Genomic DNA, 22,768 nt, shown 5'->3' with positions numbered 1-22,768 from the left:
TTCTAAACTGACTGCAAATTGAAAAACTGCAGCCACAAGGCATCATGAAATGTCATAATGGACTAGCTTTTGTAGTGGAGCACACTTGGTACCTTTTTCTTATTTAGGATATTCAGTGTAGACTATGGACAAAATGTCCCTTGTCAGAGTAAAGCCTGTTCTGTACTCTGAAGAGCCATCAAGCTGCAACACATTTCATCAGATTAGATAAAATAACAAGCAAAATATCTAACTTCTCTTTTTCCTTTCTTTCTAAAATTAGCCAGAGGCTTAAAGATTAATAAAACTTAATTCTTCCTTAAAATTCTTCTAATGAATTGGTTTTCTCTGCAAGTGAGATGACCATATTTTAATCTCAGTCCTCCTCTCTGCTACAATACTTACAAGGCATGCTTTCCAACCCTTGCAGACACAAAAGGGTTCATTACTGATGATTTTAATATTCACTTTCATAATATTAATTGCATTGAACAATGTTTCATAGGAATTACATTGTAATTTTCCCCTGACTAACGTCAACCTGCTAGAAAGTGTCTCTGGAAAGCATTATTAATGGCAATGGTGGTGATTAAGCTAAAACAAGGGTTAAATTAGGAAACACATTAATTACTAACTAGCCATTACCTAAAGAAAAGCCATTAATATACTGAGACTCCAATAGCTAGACTAATTTCTTTTTTTTGCCCTTGACATTGTTGCAGTTATTCATGCCTAAGCCACTCATGGTCGCAAGTCCTCCTGTCCACAACGTTATATTTCTCTCTATCAGTACTTCCATGTGTGGAAGTTATTATATCCTCTGTTATTACATGGTAGGAGAGGTAGTGCCCAGCCTACTTGCTACTTTCTACATCCAGCAACAATCACAATGATAACACATTTTTCAGTGATTCTGCTTAAAACAGTTAAAACCAATGAGGGCTGTAACACATCTGGCCCCAGTGATCCAGCTCCTAAGCTCCATCAGAACAGGCATGGATAATTAACATGGTTCTTACTTGTGCAAAACGTTCAGCATTTCTGTTCACTGTGAACTGGTAAGTTATGTTTGAAAACTGAATGCTGACAGGGAGGATGGAGACATTGAAATGGAGCATCACCGATCTTTCTGGGCCATGGAATTCTGTGTCATTCACCAAAACATCCAGCTGGAAGGAACGATGCTCTGTGACTGGAATGCTTTTATTCAGTACCAGCTCTGCGAAGGAAAAGATTAATCTATTAGCAACCCACATTATCTGCAAATGCATCTTTTAATATTGCAAGCCTAACCAAAATAGATGTACCAAATTTAATTATACACATCCAAGTTTCCTAATAGGAAACAGCAGGCAACTTAAATATGAAATATGTTCTTAAGCTCTCTGTCATTCAAGATGTTTGGGAGACTTTCTTGCCTTCTACCTACCAAGTCAAGAATCTTACAATCAAAACCTCTTGCTTATCAGTTTATACATCATCATCCCATACACTCCCTACTGCAGAGATGCACAAGTCCCATTTTTTCAGTACACATTTAAAACTCAGTGTTTTATTTACACAAAATTTCTCAGCTTTCTTAGGCTCAATACTTACAAAATGCTCAGAAAAATTCAAGAACTTATTGGTCAACTACTAAAAAGCAACCTGTCCTTTATTTGAAGAAAGAGTCCTTACTGTACTCGTGCCGAGTTCCCCTCACTTGGCTGCCATTTGGGCTGAAGTGGATTTCATCAAAGATGTGCTCTACACGAAATGTTTCACTTATCCAGGGATCCTCAGTAATGATGGTTCCTGTGTATTTCTTTCTGCTGCTTTCAAGGGGATAAATAGGTGTGGTGTCTGCATCGTACACAGTCAGCGTGGAAAGAACAGTGCCCTGGTAGGAAACAATAAATGGCACTGCTGAAGGACCTGAAGCTTTCTTCTTCTGATAACTGGTTTGGAGATTGAAATACTGGTCAAATAACACCTCACAACTTTCACTGAAACCCAGGCAAATGTATTCATAAATGTCTTGTCAAGACTTGTTCTAGTCAGGAGATGGCAGCAAACTCCTAAAATCAGTCTTTATCCCTTCCAGACACAAATATGATCAAAATGTACTTTGAAGGGAAAATTGACTACCAAGAGATCTTGTTGTTAGGAAACAGAAGCTCTCTCATGAAACACACATCGTTTATGTCCCCCCAGAAAAAGTCTTCTCTATACCATTAACTTAAAAAGGGTCATTGCTCCTCTGAAGAGCTCACATGTGTACTCCTCTACTGAAGCAAGGGCTGTGTGTGTACAGGGGCATCAAAGACACCAAGGGATTCAGACCTCTTGAAAGATCAGCTTGGCATAGAAAGGGAAAAATGGGAGGACACCATTAAAACAAGATCCTGGAGCTCGCCATTAACAGCCTGGAAACTTCACAGGTGCAGTGGTTTGTCTGTAGAAGTCAGCCACTACTTCTACAGCAGCCTAATAAATGTTCTGAACATACTCCTGATACATTACACAGATTTGCATGTATGGGACAGGCACGCACATAACACTTAGGCTAACAACACAATTTTAATCCCCTGAGAGAAGCAACCCCGTAACAAATATAACAAATAGAGCAGAGCTGTATGGAGATACCCACAGCGATCCTGACCACAGACTCAGCAAATGTCCATCCCAATCTTGGAAACTGCTCAAATTTCTTCACACTCTTTCATCACTAACCCAAACTCCTCTTTCTTTGGGATCTGAGTAAGACATAACTTGGGGCAAAGGAATCCTACAAACAGCATTTTACAACCACAGATCTGCAGAGCATGGTATGGTGATGGGCTTGTTGCCAAGATCCAATATCCAGGCAGAACATTATGCTTCCCAGGAGTCCTGCCTCCCCCTGTTGTGCCCATACTTCAGGGACTAGGTAAAGGAGAACATGACCAACATTACCTCTTTCCTGTTGAACTCCACAACAGCATCTGCAGTATCAGTGCCGTTGGGAAGGAAGGGAGGAGAGTCATCTTCATCTAACACGTTCACCAGGAACGGCACCTCCACCTGCATTTCCCTGAGCCCCTCTCTGACGGTGCACTTGGCAATGAGCTCGTATCGCTCCCTCTCCTCGCGGTCCAGGCGCTGCGTCACCCGCACGCTGGTGGTGTTCTCGTTGTACCGAAAGGGAACTCCTTCCCCTGCAAAACACACACAGCCACTATCACTTACTGCACACGGCTCTGATGGCTTCAATACTTTCCTGCAGCTCACTAAAGTCATCTGGACAGCATGACTGCACAATAAAAGATTCAGAAGTGAAACAGAAGGAAGCTGTGTGGTTATATTAGAGTAGGGAGAAAGCACAGAATGTATGGGAAGATTCTACAGTTTAGAAGCAGCACAATTTAAAGCTCAGGATTATTCTCAGTCTACTTTTAGCAGATGAAAAATTCTAAAACTGATATTTTCTTTAGGGAAGGGGACAGTCCTCCTTCCCATTTCCTCTATGTATCTCAAAGGCAAAATCTTCAGGCTCAGTTTAGGTTTGTACAGGAACTTCCTTTATAGAATCAAATCTAGATGGTCTACTACAAAAGAGCTCTTTTAACAGTGCAGCTGTTTGAATCTGTGAGAGATCCAGTTTTACCTGCAAGCAATTTGTAGGAAATGCTGAGATTCTGACACAGATGATGAACTGAGGGTAACCGGAGCTGATGAAATGTACCAGGTGGTTTGTTCTCCTCGATGTGAAAGGAGAGATCCATTTCTGTGAAGCAAAGCTGCCTTGCTGTCAGGGAACTGCAAGCTGGTGCAGTAGCATTGATCAAAGTGAGGAAAACCGTGGTGCGTGCAGCAGAGTCACATTCCTTCTCTTGGAAAGGGTGGGATGAAAGGAAGACATACAGCATCACCTTGGACAATTGCATCCCATTTCCTACAGCTTCAGGAGGAAGAAATCACCTTAAGAATTATTTTACAGAAGACAAGCCAACATTTCTTTTCCTTATATTCTACCCTAGTCCATTATTGCATAAATCCTATTATGTGGCAAAGCAACTCTTCAATATGCCAGATGCTGGTGGGATGACCTTATACCTTAATAATCCAAATAAGTCTAAAACTACAAGGCTTAGCACCAATTCTGCATTATAGAATCTCAAAACCAGTATCAGCATTCTGTCTGTAAGACACTGACATAAAAACACATCACTGGCAGTAATCAACTCTTTGACAGGACTGCTTTTTCAAGAGACTAGAGCAGAGCAGGGTGGGAACAGGAAAAATAATGCATGAGATGGCAACAGATACTCAGGACAAATCCATATCGGGACTAACACTTCAGTCACAGTATTCCAACAGTACGAACCAAATTGTCTAGGTTCAGAGAACAGATTGCTTCATCGTTTTCAAATATGAAGAAGCAGAAAAAAGACAAAATCAAAGTTAAAACAAACCTGTGGCATCTGCTAATACATCCTCAAGCCTTGTTTTGATTCCCTTGACTACAGACAGCACAGTAATATCTCTGTAATAGATCTAACTCACTTGAAAAGAAGTTCTAGGTCACTTTGATCAGTATGAACAAAACAAGGCTCTCGGGTGTTAAGAAGCTGTTCCTCCTTTGTTCAGCACAAATATTTGATATACATGAATGCCAAGTACCAAAAATGGATGAAATATCAAACACTCAGCACTTCAAAAATAAAGCATTAAGTGTCTGAAGTTGAAAATTTCAACATCAAGGCACCTAAGTCTGAAGGTAGTGTTGATATATGGATCTTACAAACTGAAGACAGTAACTACAGACTCTCTTCAACAGTAAAATTTCTGCAACTGATCACAGTGGTATGCCATTAACTCCTCATCCATTTCCTCCTCCACCATCTAATGATAACTAATTTCCTCATAGATCACAATCACCAAAACCAATTTAGTGCTAGAGCATAAAAGAAGAGAAAAAACATCTGAGATAATGAATTTTTTTAGTTCAACAGTAAGCTTCTCTAACAAAACCAAATATCAAGAGAGGGGGAGAGGTACAATCAACCATTTCTTCTAAGAGCTCTTTGGTGTTACATGCAATCGTAATTTGTGAATCCAAGTCACCAGAATTCAAGGATCATTTGCGTAAGAATCTGAACCACTCTCACAGCATGTGTCTTGAAATCCCTAACACAATGGAACTGGTCTAACTTTCATCAGCAGATGAACAAATTGCGAATTTCAGTGTAAAGCTGTGACCTATACAGCTGTGAAACGCAGAAAAAAATATTTCCAGTAATGCAATTGTCCCATCCTACTGGAGTTCCCAGTGTGAGCAACAGGATCTGTCCCAGGTCAGCATCTGCTTTGGCATATTGCTGTGGATTTCACTGGGTCTGGTTCCTAATTTTAAAAGGTCAGATGTGGTTTTTTTCAAATTTGATGCTCATCTTTCAATGAAGAGATCTCATTGTCCGAATGTATTTTTCTTTAAGAACATGCACCTCAAGAAGAAAAGCTGGTTTTCTCATACTTACACAGCATGTTAAAGTCCTCTCTATCCAGGCTTTTGCTGAGGTAGAGAAGTCCTGTTTCTTCTCTGATTTGGAACCAATTATTTTCTTGTGGTCTTGCTCGAGGAGCTATGAGATTGTGGCACAGATGAAAGTGGGCCACTTCCTCACGCGAATCCCTCAGGGCATGGATGCGCAGCAGCGGCGTTCCTGCCGGCTGCTCAAGGTAGACATTCTCCAAGTACTCCTTCCTGGGGAAGTAGAGACCCAAGGCCACTGCAAAGGAAGGCACACGAGAGGAGAGGCAGGCACAGTTAAATGATTTTGGCACTGCTGTTTTCTTAAGAGATGTGTTTCAGTCCCTAAGAAGTAAAGAAGCATTAAAAAAATATGTGGAAAAAGGCAGATCCTCATCTGGTGTAAATAAATACAGTTTTACTTCACTGAAGCCAAGGACACAGCAATCAAAAATATGGCCTGTTGTTTATGTTCAATTACAAAATTAACTGCTTTTTGAAAGCAAAACTAGTTTGCTGTAGATGAGGCTCAGTTTAAGATGAACACTTAAGGAAGCTCTGCTTGCCAAATTTTATTTAAGTTCCTATCTGGTGCTCTCAGTTGAAATGGCATCAGCTCACAGATGATATTCAAAGAAGGGAGAAAAAAAAACCCTTAGATGAAATCACACACTTTAAAAGCCTTTAAACATGTTCTCTGTTGACAGAAAACACAAAAATTTATCAATCGCTTGCACACTTTTCCTCAAGTTACACAAAACCCCTCTTGTAGAGCCTTTTTGGCTCCCCCCCTTCTAAACAGGCCAGCATGACAGTTTTGGTACAGAAAATGGTTTAAAATAATACTGAAAATAGTTTAAAAAATACTGAAAGTGTTTTAAGTATTTTAAATATGACAGATGGGAAAGCTAACAAGTGAAGGAGAAGGGAAATGTAAATTTCTTTTTTAGTACAATGACTGTGACTGACCTGATCATTTCCCACCCTGGCACTGAAGGCATTGACATTAAGTGGGGAACAACTGCCCCTTGGTGCTGGTTTCTTCAGCTGATCTCACCTCACCAGGTCACTGTGCAATGGCCTATCTACCTGTTTGCAGTGCTTCCCCTCCAATTTCCCTTCTTGCAGATGTGGTCACAGGGGAATGCCTGATTTGCAAGGAGGGGACAAAGTGATGCTCACAGACTGAAACACTGGAATTGTCACTCCTGGACTTTACATGCACTGACAGTCAGTGCTTGTTCTCATCCAGCCTGAATACTTGAATACTGCAGAATTATGCATCACTTCATCCAACTGATAAGGAGTCAGGCATATAAAAAGCTCACACATCTGCTGAACAAATGTAAACAATAACAACTTCCATATGTTACTAATACAAAGCTCTCTCAGCTTAAATCAAGCCAGATACAACTGGAAATTATGGCAATGCAGAAGTAAAACTAGGAATATAAAATCATCTTCAAAATAGCATCGGGCTGTAGCACATATTTATTCTGCATTAGTATTGGATCCATACACTGTTCTACTGAATGGAGTGCACCACAAACAAACTGTAAACAAGAGACATCTAATTTCATTTGGAAATACCACAGAAACCATTGTACTTTGCAATGATTCAGACATCATCTGTATTCCTGGATGCAATTACATCCATCAGGTTTTCAGAGGCCCATTACTTTTTTTCTACATATTTTGCAATATATGAATAAAGTGTTAAAGTAATATGGTAGGTGAATTCGTTCCAGAGGAATTAATTCAAAGAGAATCCCACCAGAGTATTTTTGAGAGTTTTAGGAAAGCATTAACTCTTGTCATTTTCTGTCCAGAAAAAAAAAAATTATTACTTTTGATTCCGGTGCTATCACCCTCTCTTCTTTGTAAGTAAGATTCCTGAATATTTGTATTAAATTACAAATATTTTTTTCAGTCCCTTTGTCTTTTTTAAAGTGCACGAAAACCTGGGGAATATTTGCTGCTAGAACTCCTAACAAATGGGTTCAGTAACAAGAGAAACAAGGTGATATACAAATACAAAGCCCAGTCCCAGTGCTAGTAAATAGACCCCCTTGAGGTATTCTGTGTAAAAACTTGACTTTAAAACAACGGAATTTCTTCACAAAAAAATCAACACTGAAAATTCATGACTCAAGACTAAAAAATTACTTTCAACTCACAAATGCATACAAATGAGGCTTACAGAACAGTGGCTGTTATTTCCAAGACTGGGGTGAACAGTCCTGTGTGCAGTACAAGAACCAGCACCACTGCAAAGACACGAAATCACCTCCAGCAGAAGGAGCTTATACAGAGTATACATAAACAATATCAATGTGTATCACGAGAAGTGGAAAGGGAGAAAAATGGAGTATTTTGACTTGCAATTAATTGCTTCCTTATCTTAAACAAACTTGAATGCCTGAAACCTGGCACACAACTACATCTCAGCAGAGTCAGCATCCCCACTGCTCTGCATCTGAAAGAAAAGGCTAATATTGATGCTGCAGACTCTGAAGTTCTTTGGCATCAGTTCACAGAAGGAGTCTTCTCCATTGTCAGAAAGAAAGGGAAAAATCCTGTAATATAAAAAATCTGATTTCTCTGTAAATAACAGAAATGCAAAACAAGGCTTTGTATTATGAAGAGAGGAGGATCCCTTAACAAAATAATTTAGCATTTACACACTAATTAGCTGGAAATATATTTCACAAGTTTCAAAGTCACTTCAAGAAATTCAAAAAAGCTGCTGTAAGAGATTTAGACACATGCTCTTCTTCTACTCAATTCAAACCTAAACTGATCAAACTAAATTCTGTCCATTGGAAGTGTTAGCTTTTAGTACAAAGCAGAGTTCCATATTGAGGACAATATCCAAGAGTAGTTTTAAGTGATACCAGTGATATTCATTGTCAAATTTTCCTATTTTACTTAGAAAACAAGTATGTGAAGTGAAGAGTCTTTACAACACTGCAAAATAAATAATTATATATATAAATATATATATTTATATAAAAAATTAATTAAGCCATGCAGCAAGATTCACCCAGGGTTGTGAAATTACTGGGATTTTCTAAAGTGGTTTGTGTCACTCTGACTCAGCACTGAAAGAGATGAGAGACATGCAACAGACTGCCCAGGTCACAACCACTCTCTGCATATAAATCTTTGGAGGCTAATTTCAAAGGAGACCTTTGAAGTAGAAATGTAGCACCCACTTCTCAGAGGTGTGTTCATTCCTTTAAGCCCTAGTGAGTTAAAACCAGATTCAATAAACTTGCCATCTGGCAAATATGCTGCAGGAGGAAGAGGTTCTAAATCCTGGCCACAGTTCCTTGTGTCCTGAAAAGAAAAATCCATTTCCAAGGACTTGTGCAAGCTTCCTATGGAAGCCAGATGGAGTTTTTAATGAATCTGCCATTTAAATAAAGAGGAATTGATATGGTTACATTCAAAACTGATGGTTAAAGTGCTTTTGCTTAGGAATTAAAAGCAGAGAAAAATTTTGCGTTGCAATCTTGAAATGCACCACAAGAAGGCTGTAGCTCTGTAGCATCACAGAATCATTAAAATATTCTGGCATCTCTGAACATTTTTTTAGAGGACACTTCAGCTCTCCATACTACAATCAGCACAGGAAACATGGCAAGCTCTGATGGATGAGCAATATTATGGCATAATAACAGCGTATCAGTAACACACAGAAGAGAAAAGTGATCACGTTTAAGCGGATGTAATGCTACTAACTAATAGCTCCTACAGGAAATAGATACAGTTATGACAGCAGTTTTCCAGTGCAGGGAGAGAAAGCAGGTAAAATGAGAGTAGAGAAATGAGATTATATGTACTTTGAAGCCTTCATGATTGCCTTTTGAAATAAGGCAATTTTTCATGAGGCTTTTTTCCAGTCATGAATGATTAGGTAAATAATGCCCTTTTTGATACAAATTGATTTTTTCTGAACACAATTTGCTCCACAAAACTTTAGATGTTTTTAATGTTTCTTAAGCTTGCCACTATTGTCCTGAGTAGCATTTGGGGATGGCTCTTGATGAAAACTGTTAAAGCAACAACAGCAACATTATATTCTTAATATCAACCTTGATGACAGAAAACACAGTTTAACATTTGAGTCACAAAATGAAGGAGCAGGAAATTTTTATTAGATATAGAAGAGGAGTTGACTGTAAGGCGTTCTCCCAAACAATGCCTGTACCCATCTTTCAAGGTACAACTACAGACTTCAAACAAATAGTTTTGAACTAGCAGATGTCCTATGAAGTTCAGTCAAACTTCAAAGCCTGAAGGACCATTGCTTGGTTTAGGTTACACTAGACATTTGAACAAAAAGTTTACTATTTATTTAAAAAAAAAAATCAAATGGCTGAAATATAACATTACCTACTGAAGCTATTTTAGGTTTCATTACTGATGTAATGAAAACTCACTCTCGAGCCTTACTTGTCTGTAACCTTCAAACTTCTTTTCACTACTTCCTGTTGGTACACCTTTGTCCAGTAAATGAAAATCTTCACAGATCTCAAGGTGCCTGCTGGATGAATATGCATTTATAAACAATACAACCAGTTTGGTTTTTTAAAAAGAAAAAAAAAAACCAGCAAAATAGAAATGGTGGTTGTTTTTCCTTCAGCAAGTAGTATACACCTATATAACCTACACCTGACAAAAGTTATGCAGAGCTTCTCAACTTTTTGGAGGAAAACAAAACAATTTATTTAGAACAGCACAGCCCCAGGCAATCAAAATCTTTAATCTGGAATTGACATCCATCTCCAAGAAGAGGGAGATGTTTTTAATGCAATGATAACCCTGCCAATGTAACATACAGGATTTAATGATATAACAGATGAACATGGGAGTCTGTTGTTAATAATCTTCCATTTGTTGCACAGCATCAGATTTCAACAGGCAATTATCTGTCAAGCTTAGTTTTGTGTTTCTGAAATAATTATCTTTACTTCTGACAAGTAGCCATTATGTTCCATTACTAATATTAATATACCTACTGTTCGACTCATCAGAGAACAAGGCCAGTAATACACTTTCCTATTTTAAATTAAAGGACTTGCACACTTAATTCCCTTCTAGTCACTACACAATTAGGAGATAAACTTGCCCTCATGAACCAAAAAGTCTGTGATTTAGGAAAAACACTGTCACTACACAGAAAAGTAGTATGGAAACACCACTTTGGATTCAATGGTCAGCTGTGCCAGCTGGGGACACAGCAGTGGTGGCAGAGGGACCCTGAGCTGCCTTCAGTGCCCGCCCAGCCAGGCACAGCGAGAGCCAGGCTCCCAGGCACCATGCATGGCACACTGCCTCCTGCACAAGCACAAGTCAGAGCTTCTCCTGGTTTTATACAAAAAGTTTCAGTCAAATTCTGCCACCAGCTGTTGAGGCTGCAGCGCTCCTGCCAGTCTGTAACTCCTGATGGGTTTCAGAGTCACTGCAACAGTGCCAGAGAACAAGTGGCATCCTCCTAATTGACTAGCAAACCACTTAGTTCAGCAGCATGATGTTATTTACTTTTAGATGTGTCGTTTTTAAGCTGATCACTACAGAAATTGTAACAGATGTGGTATGAACCCAAGACCATAAGAAACTGTATTCAAGTGAAAATGAATTTTTTCCCTTTTTTTCACAAAGTTTCCCCTCTGGAGCCCAGGTTAGAGTGGATTGGGGAAAGATCACTGTAGGGATTCCTACCAGAATTTTTTTACAGTGGTTGTAGTCAAACTTATGGAGCTGCATAATTGCTCAATGTCACCTGTTGTGTACATTTACATGTAGCACAATTGTTGGAGAACAACAGAATACATTTCAATATCAGCAACCTCGGTGAAATACACATGCTTTACAGAACACAGTACCTCCAGGGAAAACAGGTCCATATGAAGTGATGATGGTAAGCAGAAACAGTCCTTAACTGGAATATACTCCAGACCTGTTCAACTGCTCTGCTTTAACTTAATTGCCTCTCCTGCGATTTTCCTCACCAGATTCCCACACTCATATTGAAAATTACCCTGAATTTTAGACTGAAAATTAGAAATTATTAGAAATATTATATCAGATATTATATTAAAAATAGTATTATAGAACATACATTATATAAGATACAAATATATATTTAGATAAAGTATTAAATGATCCACTAGTCAACAAAATGAGAAAGATTTTCTGGTATAGGAAAATAAGACAGACATCGTGAAGCAAAAAGATGGATCTGACAAAAACAAAGTTTGTTTCCTATGTCAGGCATATTGAACAAAAATATAAAAAATGTCCAGATCGAAGACAGAGCCTAAATTTTTCAAAAAGAAATTAATTCTGATTTGTGACAATTGCCAAGATTTTCATTTGTGTCTCAATTCAACACTGGAAAATCCGTGCAGCTCAGGATCTACCGGAGAACAGGACAGTACCTCTACTGAAGCTTCACTTGTGAGTTCAGACTGAGGTCAAACCTGTGCCTACACTTTCCTTCCAGAACCTGTACCTCTAAGTAAGCTTGAGAAAATTCCTCTTTAAATGCCACAAAGTCTAGAAGCTTCCTTCCTCTTGCATTCTTACAACTTGTTGTTTGTTTTGGGGTTCTTTATTACTTTAGCAAAGGACAAATTTTTGATTCTTCATTGTTCTAAATACCAGTGTTAGTAGAACTTAAACTATCCATTGTAGAAATTAATATGCATGGAAAGTGTCTTGTGAGAGATTACAGGGGTTTCTGAAAACTCTTCAGATCCTGATTCTGCCACTTCTCCTTATTTGTGTGATTGAATACTTCTTTAAAATATGGCCTAATTGTTGGAGAGTACCTGGATGTAATTTTGCTCTGTAGGAGTACTGAGCTGAATTGTAAGACAAGGAAATAATTGTATTGCAGGACAAATTGTATTAATGAATACTTAATAGAATTAATTTACTCTGTGTATGATCTCATGTGCCTTCTAGAATGTATTTATATATTATGTGTATGTAAACACTGCTATAATGAGAAGCTAGAGAAAGAAGAGCAGGGACATGTGTCTCACTGTTCTGTGCTAAAACTGACACACTACTTGCATCAAAACCATAAAATCCTCAAATAATAATGGAGTGACATACAAGCGCTCTAAATCCTTGTTATACTTTAATTAGCTTTCACATGTATTTACTCTAACAGTGCTGAGCTCACACAGAAGATAAACATTACAGCAGCAATTTGGAGAACAAAGTACTGACAACCAAATAGATTTGTTTCATAAAAACATAAATCACAGGACACTTATCTGCAGAAATTGTTCAGCATACTTGATAAGATGAAAAGATCCTTAAAGGCAAAGACAAGTTTAAATTCATTATCTTAGTTAAAAGGATATCAGCCTCAAAAAACACTTCCTACATTAAGATACAGATCAAGATCACTGTGCTGATTCCTTAATAAATATAGAGTACTACATTTTCACAATCCCAAGTCATGAAAAGGAATGAAAACCAATTGATTTAAAACCTGTTGATTTATGACAAAGATTTGTATATGCACAAACTCCTGCATTCCATTACTACTTAAGCTCAAATTTCCCCATTTCTCTTCCTCCAGCTGCACTTGATTCTGCATCACCAAAATGAACACAAGTCTTCCTGTCAATTATAAACAGATGAAGTCAAACATAAGGGATCACTTTCTGACAGCTCAGAGCAGTTCACAACCACCTCCATCCACTTCCTCTGCCTAAGCCACCTTCAGAGAGAGACCATGCTCAGGTGAAATAAGTACTAATATTTCTCACAAGTGGCTTCTTTCCCCTCAGCATCACTGCAACAATGAACAGAACCTCTGCCAAATGTAACAGGACCAATTTGGGATAATTGCACAATGTTTAATTGTTCTTGATCAACACCAGTGACCCTGCACCTGTATTGTGGCGAGAGGAGTCTGATTTTCAGAGAAAAGTTGCATGCAATACCTTCTCACTTTCTAGAGTGTGGATGATTTTACAGCATCTGGATCGAATTTTTACCTTGGATTCTCCACCACAGCACTGGAAACCCTATTTTCTATATTTAGTGCAGATGTGTAAAAATTAGCCTGCTTGACCCCATGGAGTAAAATAGGAAATAGCTCAGCCTGAATTGCGTTTTATCCATTGCTAATATCTCTAGCTTCCCTTACTTTGTCCAATTCCTGCAGCTCATGAAAGAGACACAGAGCAGTATAATTACTGCCTTACAGCAGGAGGCAATCAATGAAAACTTTTGCTGCTGGTGGTTGAAAAGTTGCCAGAAAAATGGTAATAACATGAACGTCTACCCCTCACAGCAAAGTGCTCTGTTATTAAGAGCTGCTATTCTCTTTCCAAACACTCAAGGGAGCTATGAGCCTACAGTTCAAATTTTCAGTCCAGGAAGTGAAATCTCACTGTAACTGCAAGCTTATTTGTTTATTGATTAATTTAGTTTTGTCTTGAATTAACAGAACATTCAGGTTAAATCACTATATTTTAGGTTAAGATTACTATTTTTTATGTGAAATCAAATGCAGAACATAAGCTCTTATGCTGTTATTACTTTTTAATACTTTATTATCTTATTCTAATGCATATACATATAAGAACTAAAATACTGTTAAGACACACCTTCACTTGGATTTCCAATTCCTTCAGCCACTCTGGCAAATACATTTTCTCAAGTGCTCTTACAAGGAAGACTGCTTCTAAAATAGTTGCATAATAGTCTATATTACACCTGCCATCACTGAATTAAAAAAAAAAAAAAAAGAAGAAGAAGAAGAAGAAGAAGAAGATAACCCCCACTAGCCCAACTGTGAACATCCCTGTTTAATAAAACAGAACTTTTCCTTTAGGGACTTTCAGTCATTACCACACAGTAGCTACTCATTATGCTGTTGTCTTAAAGCATAAATGTTGTCAGCAGAAGGGCAGAATTGTATTGACAAGGCTTGGAAAGGGGCCGACAGACCACTAATGATATGTGCTGGGCACTGCTGCCTGTTCCAGACAGCTCCTCTGTACTGCCTCTGAGACAGCCACGAACTACATGGCAGCACTGACAAGGACAGGAATGAGCTAGAGAAGTCTAACAGAAACAACAGTAAAAGCTGCAGGAAAATCTGGAATAGCAGAGGCCTTTATAAGACTTTACAAGAGCTTTATTTTCCTTTAAGTGAATTTCTGGGTTCCAGCCCAGTCTCTTGCTAGAGGGCATGCCAAACCACCACAGGCTGCCAAGCGAGCGCATGCACAAAACAATCCTCATCTGATTATTAAAGATTGAATTTGCTTAATATATTTCATAACTACTTCAATGCCTTTTTTACTTTACAAACATTTTTAATGTAACAGCTAAAACTTTGCCCCATGTTTACACCCTCCACTGCCAATTGAAGAGAAACAATTCTTTGTATCTCTGATTCATACAGTCACTTTTGATGCAGATTCTGCTAATGCTGCTAGGCTGCAGCTTCTCTGTCAGGTAACTTCTTACTGTCTTTAATTATTAGCTATTTCTTCTACATCAAGGTCTGCACCAAGTCCAGGCTTGCACTGATGAACACAGATAGTCCTTGATGCTGACATTTATTCTGAACTCACACTACCAGAGCAGTCATTGTGATTACACATTTTTGATGTACAAACAAACTGTAAGTGACAGACCCAGAGTCAAAGGAAGGGCTACCATCCTTCAGCTATTAGCTCCTGGGGAGCCCGACCCAAAAAGAATATTGAAACACAAAGTCTATACATTTACATTTTTCTCAGATGGTGAAACTGATGCTTTCTGCTCTGTCCATGAGCTGAAAACACCTCCAGTGGCTTCTCCTGTCACAAAGAAGTAATCAGGGCTTGGTACAGCACAGTATCTCCATGTACACTTTATCAAGGCCTTTTGATTTTGCAACTCCTCTGCAAAGGTGCTTGTTGCACTATTTCATCAAGAGCTCATGTTTTAAATTTAAGTGTCAGTAAAAAACCTCATTTCCTCTGCTTCCCCTCTTTCCTGATCAAGGCAGCAATATTCACAGGCTAGTAGACTGTAACATATAATGAAAACACAAGTTCAGATTTCAACTGAATACCACAGAAATGCAAATTTAAAACTTGGGTGAGTCCATTAGGAAGTGCCTTTCTTTACTTCTGCCTTGAACACCCCACACACACACCAGAAACATTGTCATCAACAAACCAAGCTGGGTTTTAGTCATTGTACGTGACTCAAATGCGTTGACTTTTCTGTGAATGCTTCTCATGAAAGAGTTTCCCTGCATGAGGAATAAAAAGCTGCCTGGTTTGATGCTCTTTATCATAAAAACTTAACAAAGCTTAAGTTTACAGCATACATTTAGCTATTCTCATTTTATCATTAATGACACTTGTGTTTCATGCCAAAAGGAGATGACAATATACAAATCTTTACAACTTCCAGATCTCTTTCTATGCCACAGCTACCACGAATATGCTCACAGAAAAGTTGACTCTTCCTTTCATAAATCTCCTCTGTCAACAGGTTCAGGACTCAAGGCTGAAGCTAAATGTTCCTAGAATTTGCGAAGTCAGTGTAACAAAAAGACAGGAAATGGGAAAAAAACCCCAACCTGCTGGACTAAACTGTGCTTCTCATGCCTCATGGGATTAAAAAGAGCTGGCTTAGGAAATCTCGGATTGAAGTTCAAACTTGCCGGTGCAATTAGAAAAATTGAGAAAGAGAAGAAGGAAATGCAGCACAATCTCTAGAATATAATTAAAAGTCCATAACAAAACACTATCTGTGTAAATCTTTATATTCAAAAACTCGGTATCAGTTTTAACATGGATCCACATTGCTTTTAGACTCTACCACTACAGATATGATGCAAAACGCACACCACAACCATGCCAGTTTACCTAGGAAATTCTGGGAATAGTTTCAGGCTACAGAATAAAAGGTTCAGGGTATAAATCAACCTTCGGGTCACAGAGGTCCCCTGATGAGCATTAAAGCCACCTCCCAGAGCATTACCCAATCACAAGTGTATGTTTTTATATTTCTGGCACACATTTCTTTTGCCAATGTGCTAATATTTTTCTGAGCACAGTAAAATCCACTGGGCAACTGTTCACTTTGCTAACCAGACTTCAGTGTGAGAAAAGTGAGGACAGACTTGCTTAAAAGTATTTTGTGGCTTTCCAATTGCTCTGCTCTGGAATGAACATTGACAAGTTCTGCTGGCCCTCCCTGGGAGTTCCCACACACCGGCTGGCAGAGATGAAAGCAGTCGAAGGAAAATAAATGTCATTCCTTTCCATATTTCTCTAATTTAAAGCAATTATCAATTTAATAAACACTGGTTTCAAGGAAAGAGAAGATTCTTGCTTTGGACTTACATGAATCATTTTGAAGGCAATGCTGTTTCCAGTGACTATTCCCTAGTTCCTTTCCATTGAGCACTGGAAGAGGCAGTCCAGGGGTATCATGGAGCCTCCCACTCTGGAGAGATTCCAAACCCCCCTGGACATGTCCCTGTGCCAGCTGCTGCAGGTGACCCTGCCTTGGCAGGAGGGTGGGACTGGATGATGGCCAGAGGTCCCTTCCAGCCCTACCATTCTGTGATAGCACAGCTGGCCCCACTGAGCCAAGCCTGCCCACACTCACAAGGAGCATCTGGACGTGCAGCGCTCCAGCTCCCCCAGAGAGCTCACAGCCAGAGCACACAAACCATGAGCCAGAATGTGGTTCATGCTCCTCAACAGCACCTCATGCTACTGCCTAAGCAGCGCTGAGCCTGCACCAGGCTACGGGCTCAGAACAACTGACAGCTGCAGGCACATCTCACAAAATTACCTATTTTTAATACAGTCACTGCCTCACCCAAACTTGCTGAGGTCAAGAACCCTCTAAGACTTCACCAGCTTTGAGACTACAAGGCAACATTTTGCAAATACTTGCTGACAGGATAAGAAGACAAATTTTTATCATACCCACACCGACATAAATGTGTGAGAGTATGGGTTACACCTAAGGAGAGAAAGATGCATGCTTGGGGACTACTGCATAAAAATGTTTAGTCGAAAAGAATGAGAAAGTGCTACATTTTAAGAACTTATGCTAAGGAAAACATATTTAAAAGACTCAGCTACAATTCCCTGGGTAATGATGAATGTTGTTTTAAGCTTCTTTGTCCAGAATTTAGGTTCAAAATAGTATTCAGACAATTAACACTATTCTAAGAGTTTAATGTGGTTTTCTGTAGCTTTAATTCAACAATATTTTGTTTTTAAGGTTGGGCAATATTCCCTTTCAAACCAAAATTAATGCAGCACATAAATGGTAATTTTTCAATGATCCCCATCCATTTGAATGAATGCTACTTTACCAAAAAGCCCAGTGGAGTCAGTCAGTCTATATATTATTAAGCCCACTATTTTTTATTGGATGCCACAAGGACTTTGTGGACCTACTCAAAGCTTTCTGGCTGACCCAATTTTTGCTGAAATACGACTTTTTACAAAGATCACATTGCTCTTACTCTGCAAATGGGAATGCCTAGCTGCAGATATATTATTTTGTTTTGTCTTTGCACATTTGATTGGCAAACCTCAGAAAGGATCTCACATGTTGCTGCAGTGAAGATCAACAACGTAATTTTAAAATTAGATTTATTCATTATGGGTTTAATCCACTTTTCTCTGAAAAAAGGCAGAGCAAATCCACTTATACAGCTGTATGAGCAAAATATAACTCTCTTCTGGAGCAGAAGACAGAGAGTAGAGTTATACATCAGGCCTCTGGGCTTGTGAGGCTGAAGTCCAGAATAGACTGGGCAGCCCCCAAGGCCCTATGTCCTGCATCCATTGTAAATTGGATTCACCTGCTCACCTGCAGGCAGCATTTCCATTTCCCCAGCACTACCCTAATCATGGGAGGATAGTTCATTTTTGAGACACCCTGGCCATCTCTCAAACATATACAGTTACCAGTACCTCTTCCACTTCTAAAGGAAAATTGAGAAGACACAAAAAAAATGGTATTTGATTTGAAACAGTTGTCTTGTGCTATAGATTTCTTAAAAACAAGATGTCACAGAGTCACAGAATGCTTGAGGTTGGCAGGGACCTCTGGTGATCATCTGGTCCAACTCTCCTACTCAAGCAACACCACCTAAACCCACTTATCCTATAGCCTTTTTTATGCCAAGCCCAAAAGTATGCCAGCCAAAAGACATTTTGATCACACTGAGACGTTTACAGTCACAATAGCACTTCATACACATCACCTTTGATTCAAGAAAATCAAGCAGTATACAAGTAGAAGATGACTTTCCTAGAAATGTTTCCTCTTACAAAATAAGAGCCTTCTGCCAAGGATTTAGCACAATGATAAAAGATTAAAAGCAGTTGCATTAAAAAGTTGCTATGGATTCAATATTTATAAAAGCACACAAAATCAATATGCATAGAATCCACACAATAAATATATATGCTAATAAAAACTGCACTGCCTAGACCTTAATTATAATGGCAAAAGAAAAATTCAAATAGTTTCTTTAACCAGTAATCATGTTTTTTTCTGGTGCAATTTGGATTAAATCTGTCTCTTCTTAAGTATAGAGAACACCTTGTTTTCTAAAACAATTAATTTACCCTAGAAAGCTCATTCATAAATGAAGCTGTTAGCTAAGATTCAGCATATGTTCATTACAAAGTCCAATGTTTCAAATACAGAAATAATGCAAGAACAAGATTAATAATGCTCATAATTCTCTTCTGATTTAAACAATTTACATATCAACACTTGAGTTTCATATTGGTTATGCACAAACTACACTATGTACTAGTATATGCTCATTTATAAGCTAAATACACATCTGTGAAAACCTAGTTAAAGTAGTAATACAGACACACACACAAACTTGAACCCTAATCTTTTGGACAATCAAGAATTGTACAGCATAAATGCTCATATGCTCTTCTTCTAGATGGGATATTGTGTACAAATTTTATATCTGAATACATTGCTACTTCCAGTAGACCTTACAGAATTGTATTGAGTTTTTCCAGTGTTAACTTACAGAAGTCTGTTTGTTCTCAGAGTTTCATACCCCTCCTAACCTCCTGCACAGCTCTGTTTCCCAAGTTTTCCTTCAATCATTACACAATTGGCACCCACAGCCTTCCAGAGCTCAGGCAAACCGAAAGCCTTCTATTTATCAGCTTCTAGGTACAGACAGAGAAAAGTGAGTGAAACTGGATTGTCTCCTAAAATAATGCATGCCAATTTAGTTTCCAGTCCTGGAAATACAGTTCATGTGGCTGTATAAGCACACAAGTGGCTCCGGAAGCAAAGGTCTGCACTGAGCTCATGCCTTGAGGCTCTGGGACCTCCATGCCACAACCTCTGATTTATTGCCAAGGCCAGCAGAAGCTGTTCTCACCCACATTTTGTCTCCTCCTCTCCAACCCCATTATCTCAGATGTGTCTCCCTCCCACTGTGGAACTGTGTGTGACTAAAAGAGCAAGCTGGGCTTAAACCAACTGTGCCCAGAAGGAAGGATGTACAGACAAGTCAGTCCATGGGGCCTCGCCTGTCCAAAAGCTCTCCAGAGCGAAGGAGAAGAGTGGTTCCCATTCCTTGTCCCTTCCCCTCTGACAGAGGCTGTCAGCCAAAGCAAGCAAGGCTTAAATGCTCTTTAAAAGTTGCTGTTTACAATCCAGTCAATTACAATTACTCAAAATATCCTCATTTGAGGATGATAATGCTTCTAAGGGATTTTCCAGAATTTTTTCACTTGCCTTCAAGGTGCCACATGTTCCCCAGGGCAGGAAGGGCTGGCAGCCAGGGGACACAGGGAGAACACTCTGAAGCACTGTCAACTGAGAGTTAAAGCTTTAGGCTTTCACTAGATCAAGCTCTGTGGGTAGTGCCTCACCAAGGCTGCAACTACGAGACTCCATCTCACTGGCAGAAAAACTGACAGGATTTGTGAGATAGTGGCACCGAGTTATTTGTTTGGGAGACACGTGTGACTTGTCCATCTGCACGAAAAACGTATGCTAAGGTCTTTTAATGAGGACTACATACAATGTCTGATAAGAGAACAGATTGCTGCATTACCTCTTCCACCATAATCCAGACAGATTGTCAAGCAGACTGGGTCAACCACCATGTGTTTTTATTTATTCTTTTTTTTTTTGCAATTCCTCAGAAAACTGACAAAAGAAACACAGCAAAACCCCAATGAAAGAGCTGATGGCTTTTGTATTTTGGCATTACTTTACTCTGCCTTTGGGATGATGAACTTTCTCACACATTTGATTGATGTAACTAGCTTAACTGATTAATCACTTTGCCTCCTAGCAGTTCCTTCCTGCTTATATCCAAGGAAACAGTCAATTAGGAGTATAATTAATTCTTCCTTTCATGATGGGGTAAATTTGGAAGGTTGTGACCACATGAATGCAGGCAGTGCAGCTGGTTAATCTGCAACTCTGAACCTCATGCTCCTAATGAACAAACTACAGCTCTTATACTTCAAACAACAGACAAAACACCCAAATCCTCTACAGCGCATTTGGATACCTACAAAATCACACAGGGAGGAAACACATTTAACCAAACAGCTGCACTGAAAAAATCTATGAATGTGCTTTTATGTCAAACACATAAAGAAAACCATCCAAAACAAAATACTGGAAGCTAGTAAACCAAGGTTAAGCACACTCAACAACTGGGTGGCCACAACTAGTAAAAGACATTTTTAGCACAAACAATAGAAACCATCATCTGGATATAATGGATAAAGACCTGTCCATCATGTTTCAACAACTAAAGTAGCTGCTCATCAAAAATGAACTCCACCAGAGAGGACAACAGACCTTGAGAGGCAGAGACTGAATAAGGGAAAGTGCACCAACAGGCTGTTCAAATATCAGTCTACACAGATACCTCACACCTTTCTCACCTTAAGGTAGCAGTTTCCAGCAAATATCTAAGGATGAATTCCCAGAGCATTTCAGGAGCTGACTGCACTCTTACAAGTTTCATCTCTTTTGTCTACATTACATTTTAGTAACACTGACTCTAGGAAATACAGACATTTCCTTCTCAAAGGTAGCATGAGTTTGGAGATTGTTAGAGTATTTTTATGAAGTACTTTTTGAAAACATGTCTTAAGTATCTAAAAAATATTCTGGCTGGTCAGACCATGTGAATTCTATAATAATTTAAATTATTTATTGTCTCATTATATTGAGCATAATTGGCTACATAAATCTGGTAAAAGCAAGATACAGAGGCAGATGAGCAAACTAGGGGGAATAAGCTTCTGAAATTACAAGTGAGCCAAAAAAGATGCCTTAATTAAATTTTTTTTGAATGAGCAAAGAGGTGATACCGAGTTCCATCTTCATAAATTTGCTCTGAGTTACAGATCTGGATCAGACTTTGGACTGAGAAGTTTGGTTTCCTGCCCAGATCAGCTGCAGAGTAATTTCATGAAATTATCACAATTCAACAGAGACATGAAAAAAACCCTTAACTTCTGTTTTGTTTCAGCCTTGAAAACTGCTGAATTCACATACAGTTTAATTTGGGTTTTTACTTTGCTCCTCTGAACATTCCAAATGGAAAGACCATTATTAATGTAATCCAAATCAGCTCCTACCTCTCCCCCCCCCTTTTTTTTTTTTTTTTAAGCCCTATCAAAAGGCAAAATTGCTAATGAACATGCTAAGTAATGTAGCAGTTCCCCACTGGCCATCATTATTTAGATGGAAACAGAAAATGGGTATTTAAAATAATAATAGTTGGTAATTTGATCACAGATTCCAGATAATTTCCAATCTTTAAGGCATTAACCACAACAAAGTTCATTACTACATTTTCTCTACTTATTCCTCCATGAATGGAATAAAACTGTGTCAGAAAGGAGCAGCTAAGGATTTTTACTTCTCTGCACGTATATAAACATGCGCACCCAGAAATAACCACTCTTTAAAAAGTCAAGCTAACATCATGCCAAATTTTTTTTCAAATAACCAAACAGATGTCCCAATGAAATTTGCCATTATTCTTTCCAGGAGGAGAGCCTCCATGACTTTTCCAGTAACTTTAACAGAATTCACTCCAATTCTGTTTTCCTGGACAACATACTAGGAAAAAATGGGAAATTGATGTTTTGAACTCTTCTTATGAGGAAAATACCATTAAATCAATCTTCATTGATACTAAAACACCAGTTTGAGCAGGAAAATGCTATATTCTGTACACTATTCTACTCAACTGGGGTTTTTTTCTTAAAA

At 38.7% G+C, this 22,768-nt stretch overlaps 1 protein-coding gene across 10 annotated transcripts in view; it reads right to left on the bottom strand.

The window, feature by feature from the left end:
* Positions 1 to 22,768, bottom strand: part of RET (ret proto-oncogene) — a 171,184-nt gene that overhangs the window by 32,323 nt on the left and 116,093 nt on the right. For all 10 annotated transcript variants that reach the window (XM_064716354.1, XM_064716357.1, XM_064716359.1 and 7 more), the window contains 5 exons: positions 5,478 to 5,729; positions 3,605 to 3,898; positions 2,914 to 3,155; positions 1,657 to 1,858; positions 999 to 1,198 (listed from right to left, as the gene is read on the bottom strand). In XM_064716354.1, coding sequence (XP_064572424.1) covers positions 999 to 1,198; positions 1,657 to 1,858; positions 2,914 to 3,155; positions 3,605 to 3,898; positions 5,478 to 5,729 — 1,190 coding nt within the window. The remainder of the gene's footprint in view (positions 1 to 998; positions 1,199 to 1,656; positions 1,859 to 2,913; positions 3,156 to 3,604; positions 3,899 to 5,477; positions 5,730 to 22,768) is intronic.

The sequence above is a fragment of the Zonotrichia leucophrys genome, chromosome 6, assembly GCF_028769735.1.
Source record: "Zonotrichia leucophrys gambelii isolate GWCS_2022_RI chromosome 6, RI_Zleu_2.0, whole genome shotgun sequence".
NCBI classification, from domain to species: domain Eukaryota; kingdom Metazoa; phylum Chordata; class Aves; order Passeriformes; family Passerellidae; genus Zonotrichia; species Zonotrichia leucophrys.
The sequence above is the reverse complement of the archived record's forward strand: the minus strand, read 5'-3'. Positions and strand labels throughout refer to the sequence as shown.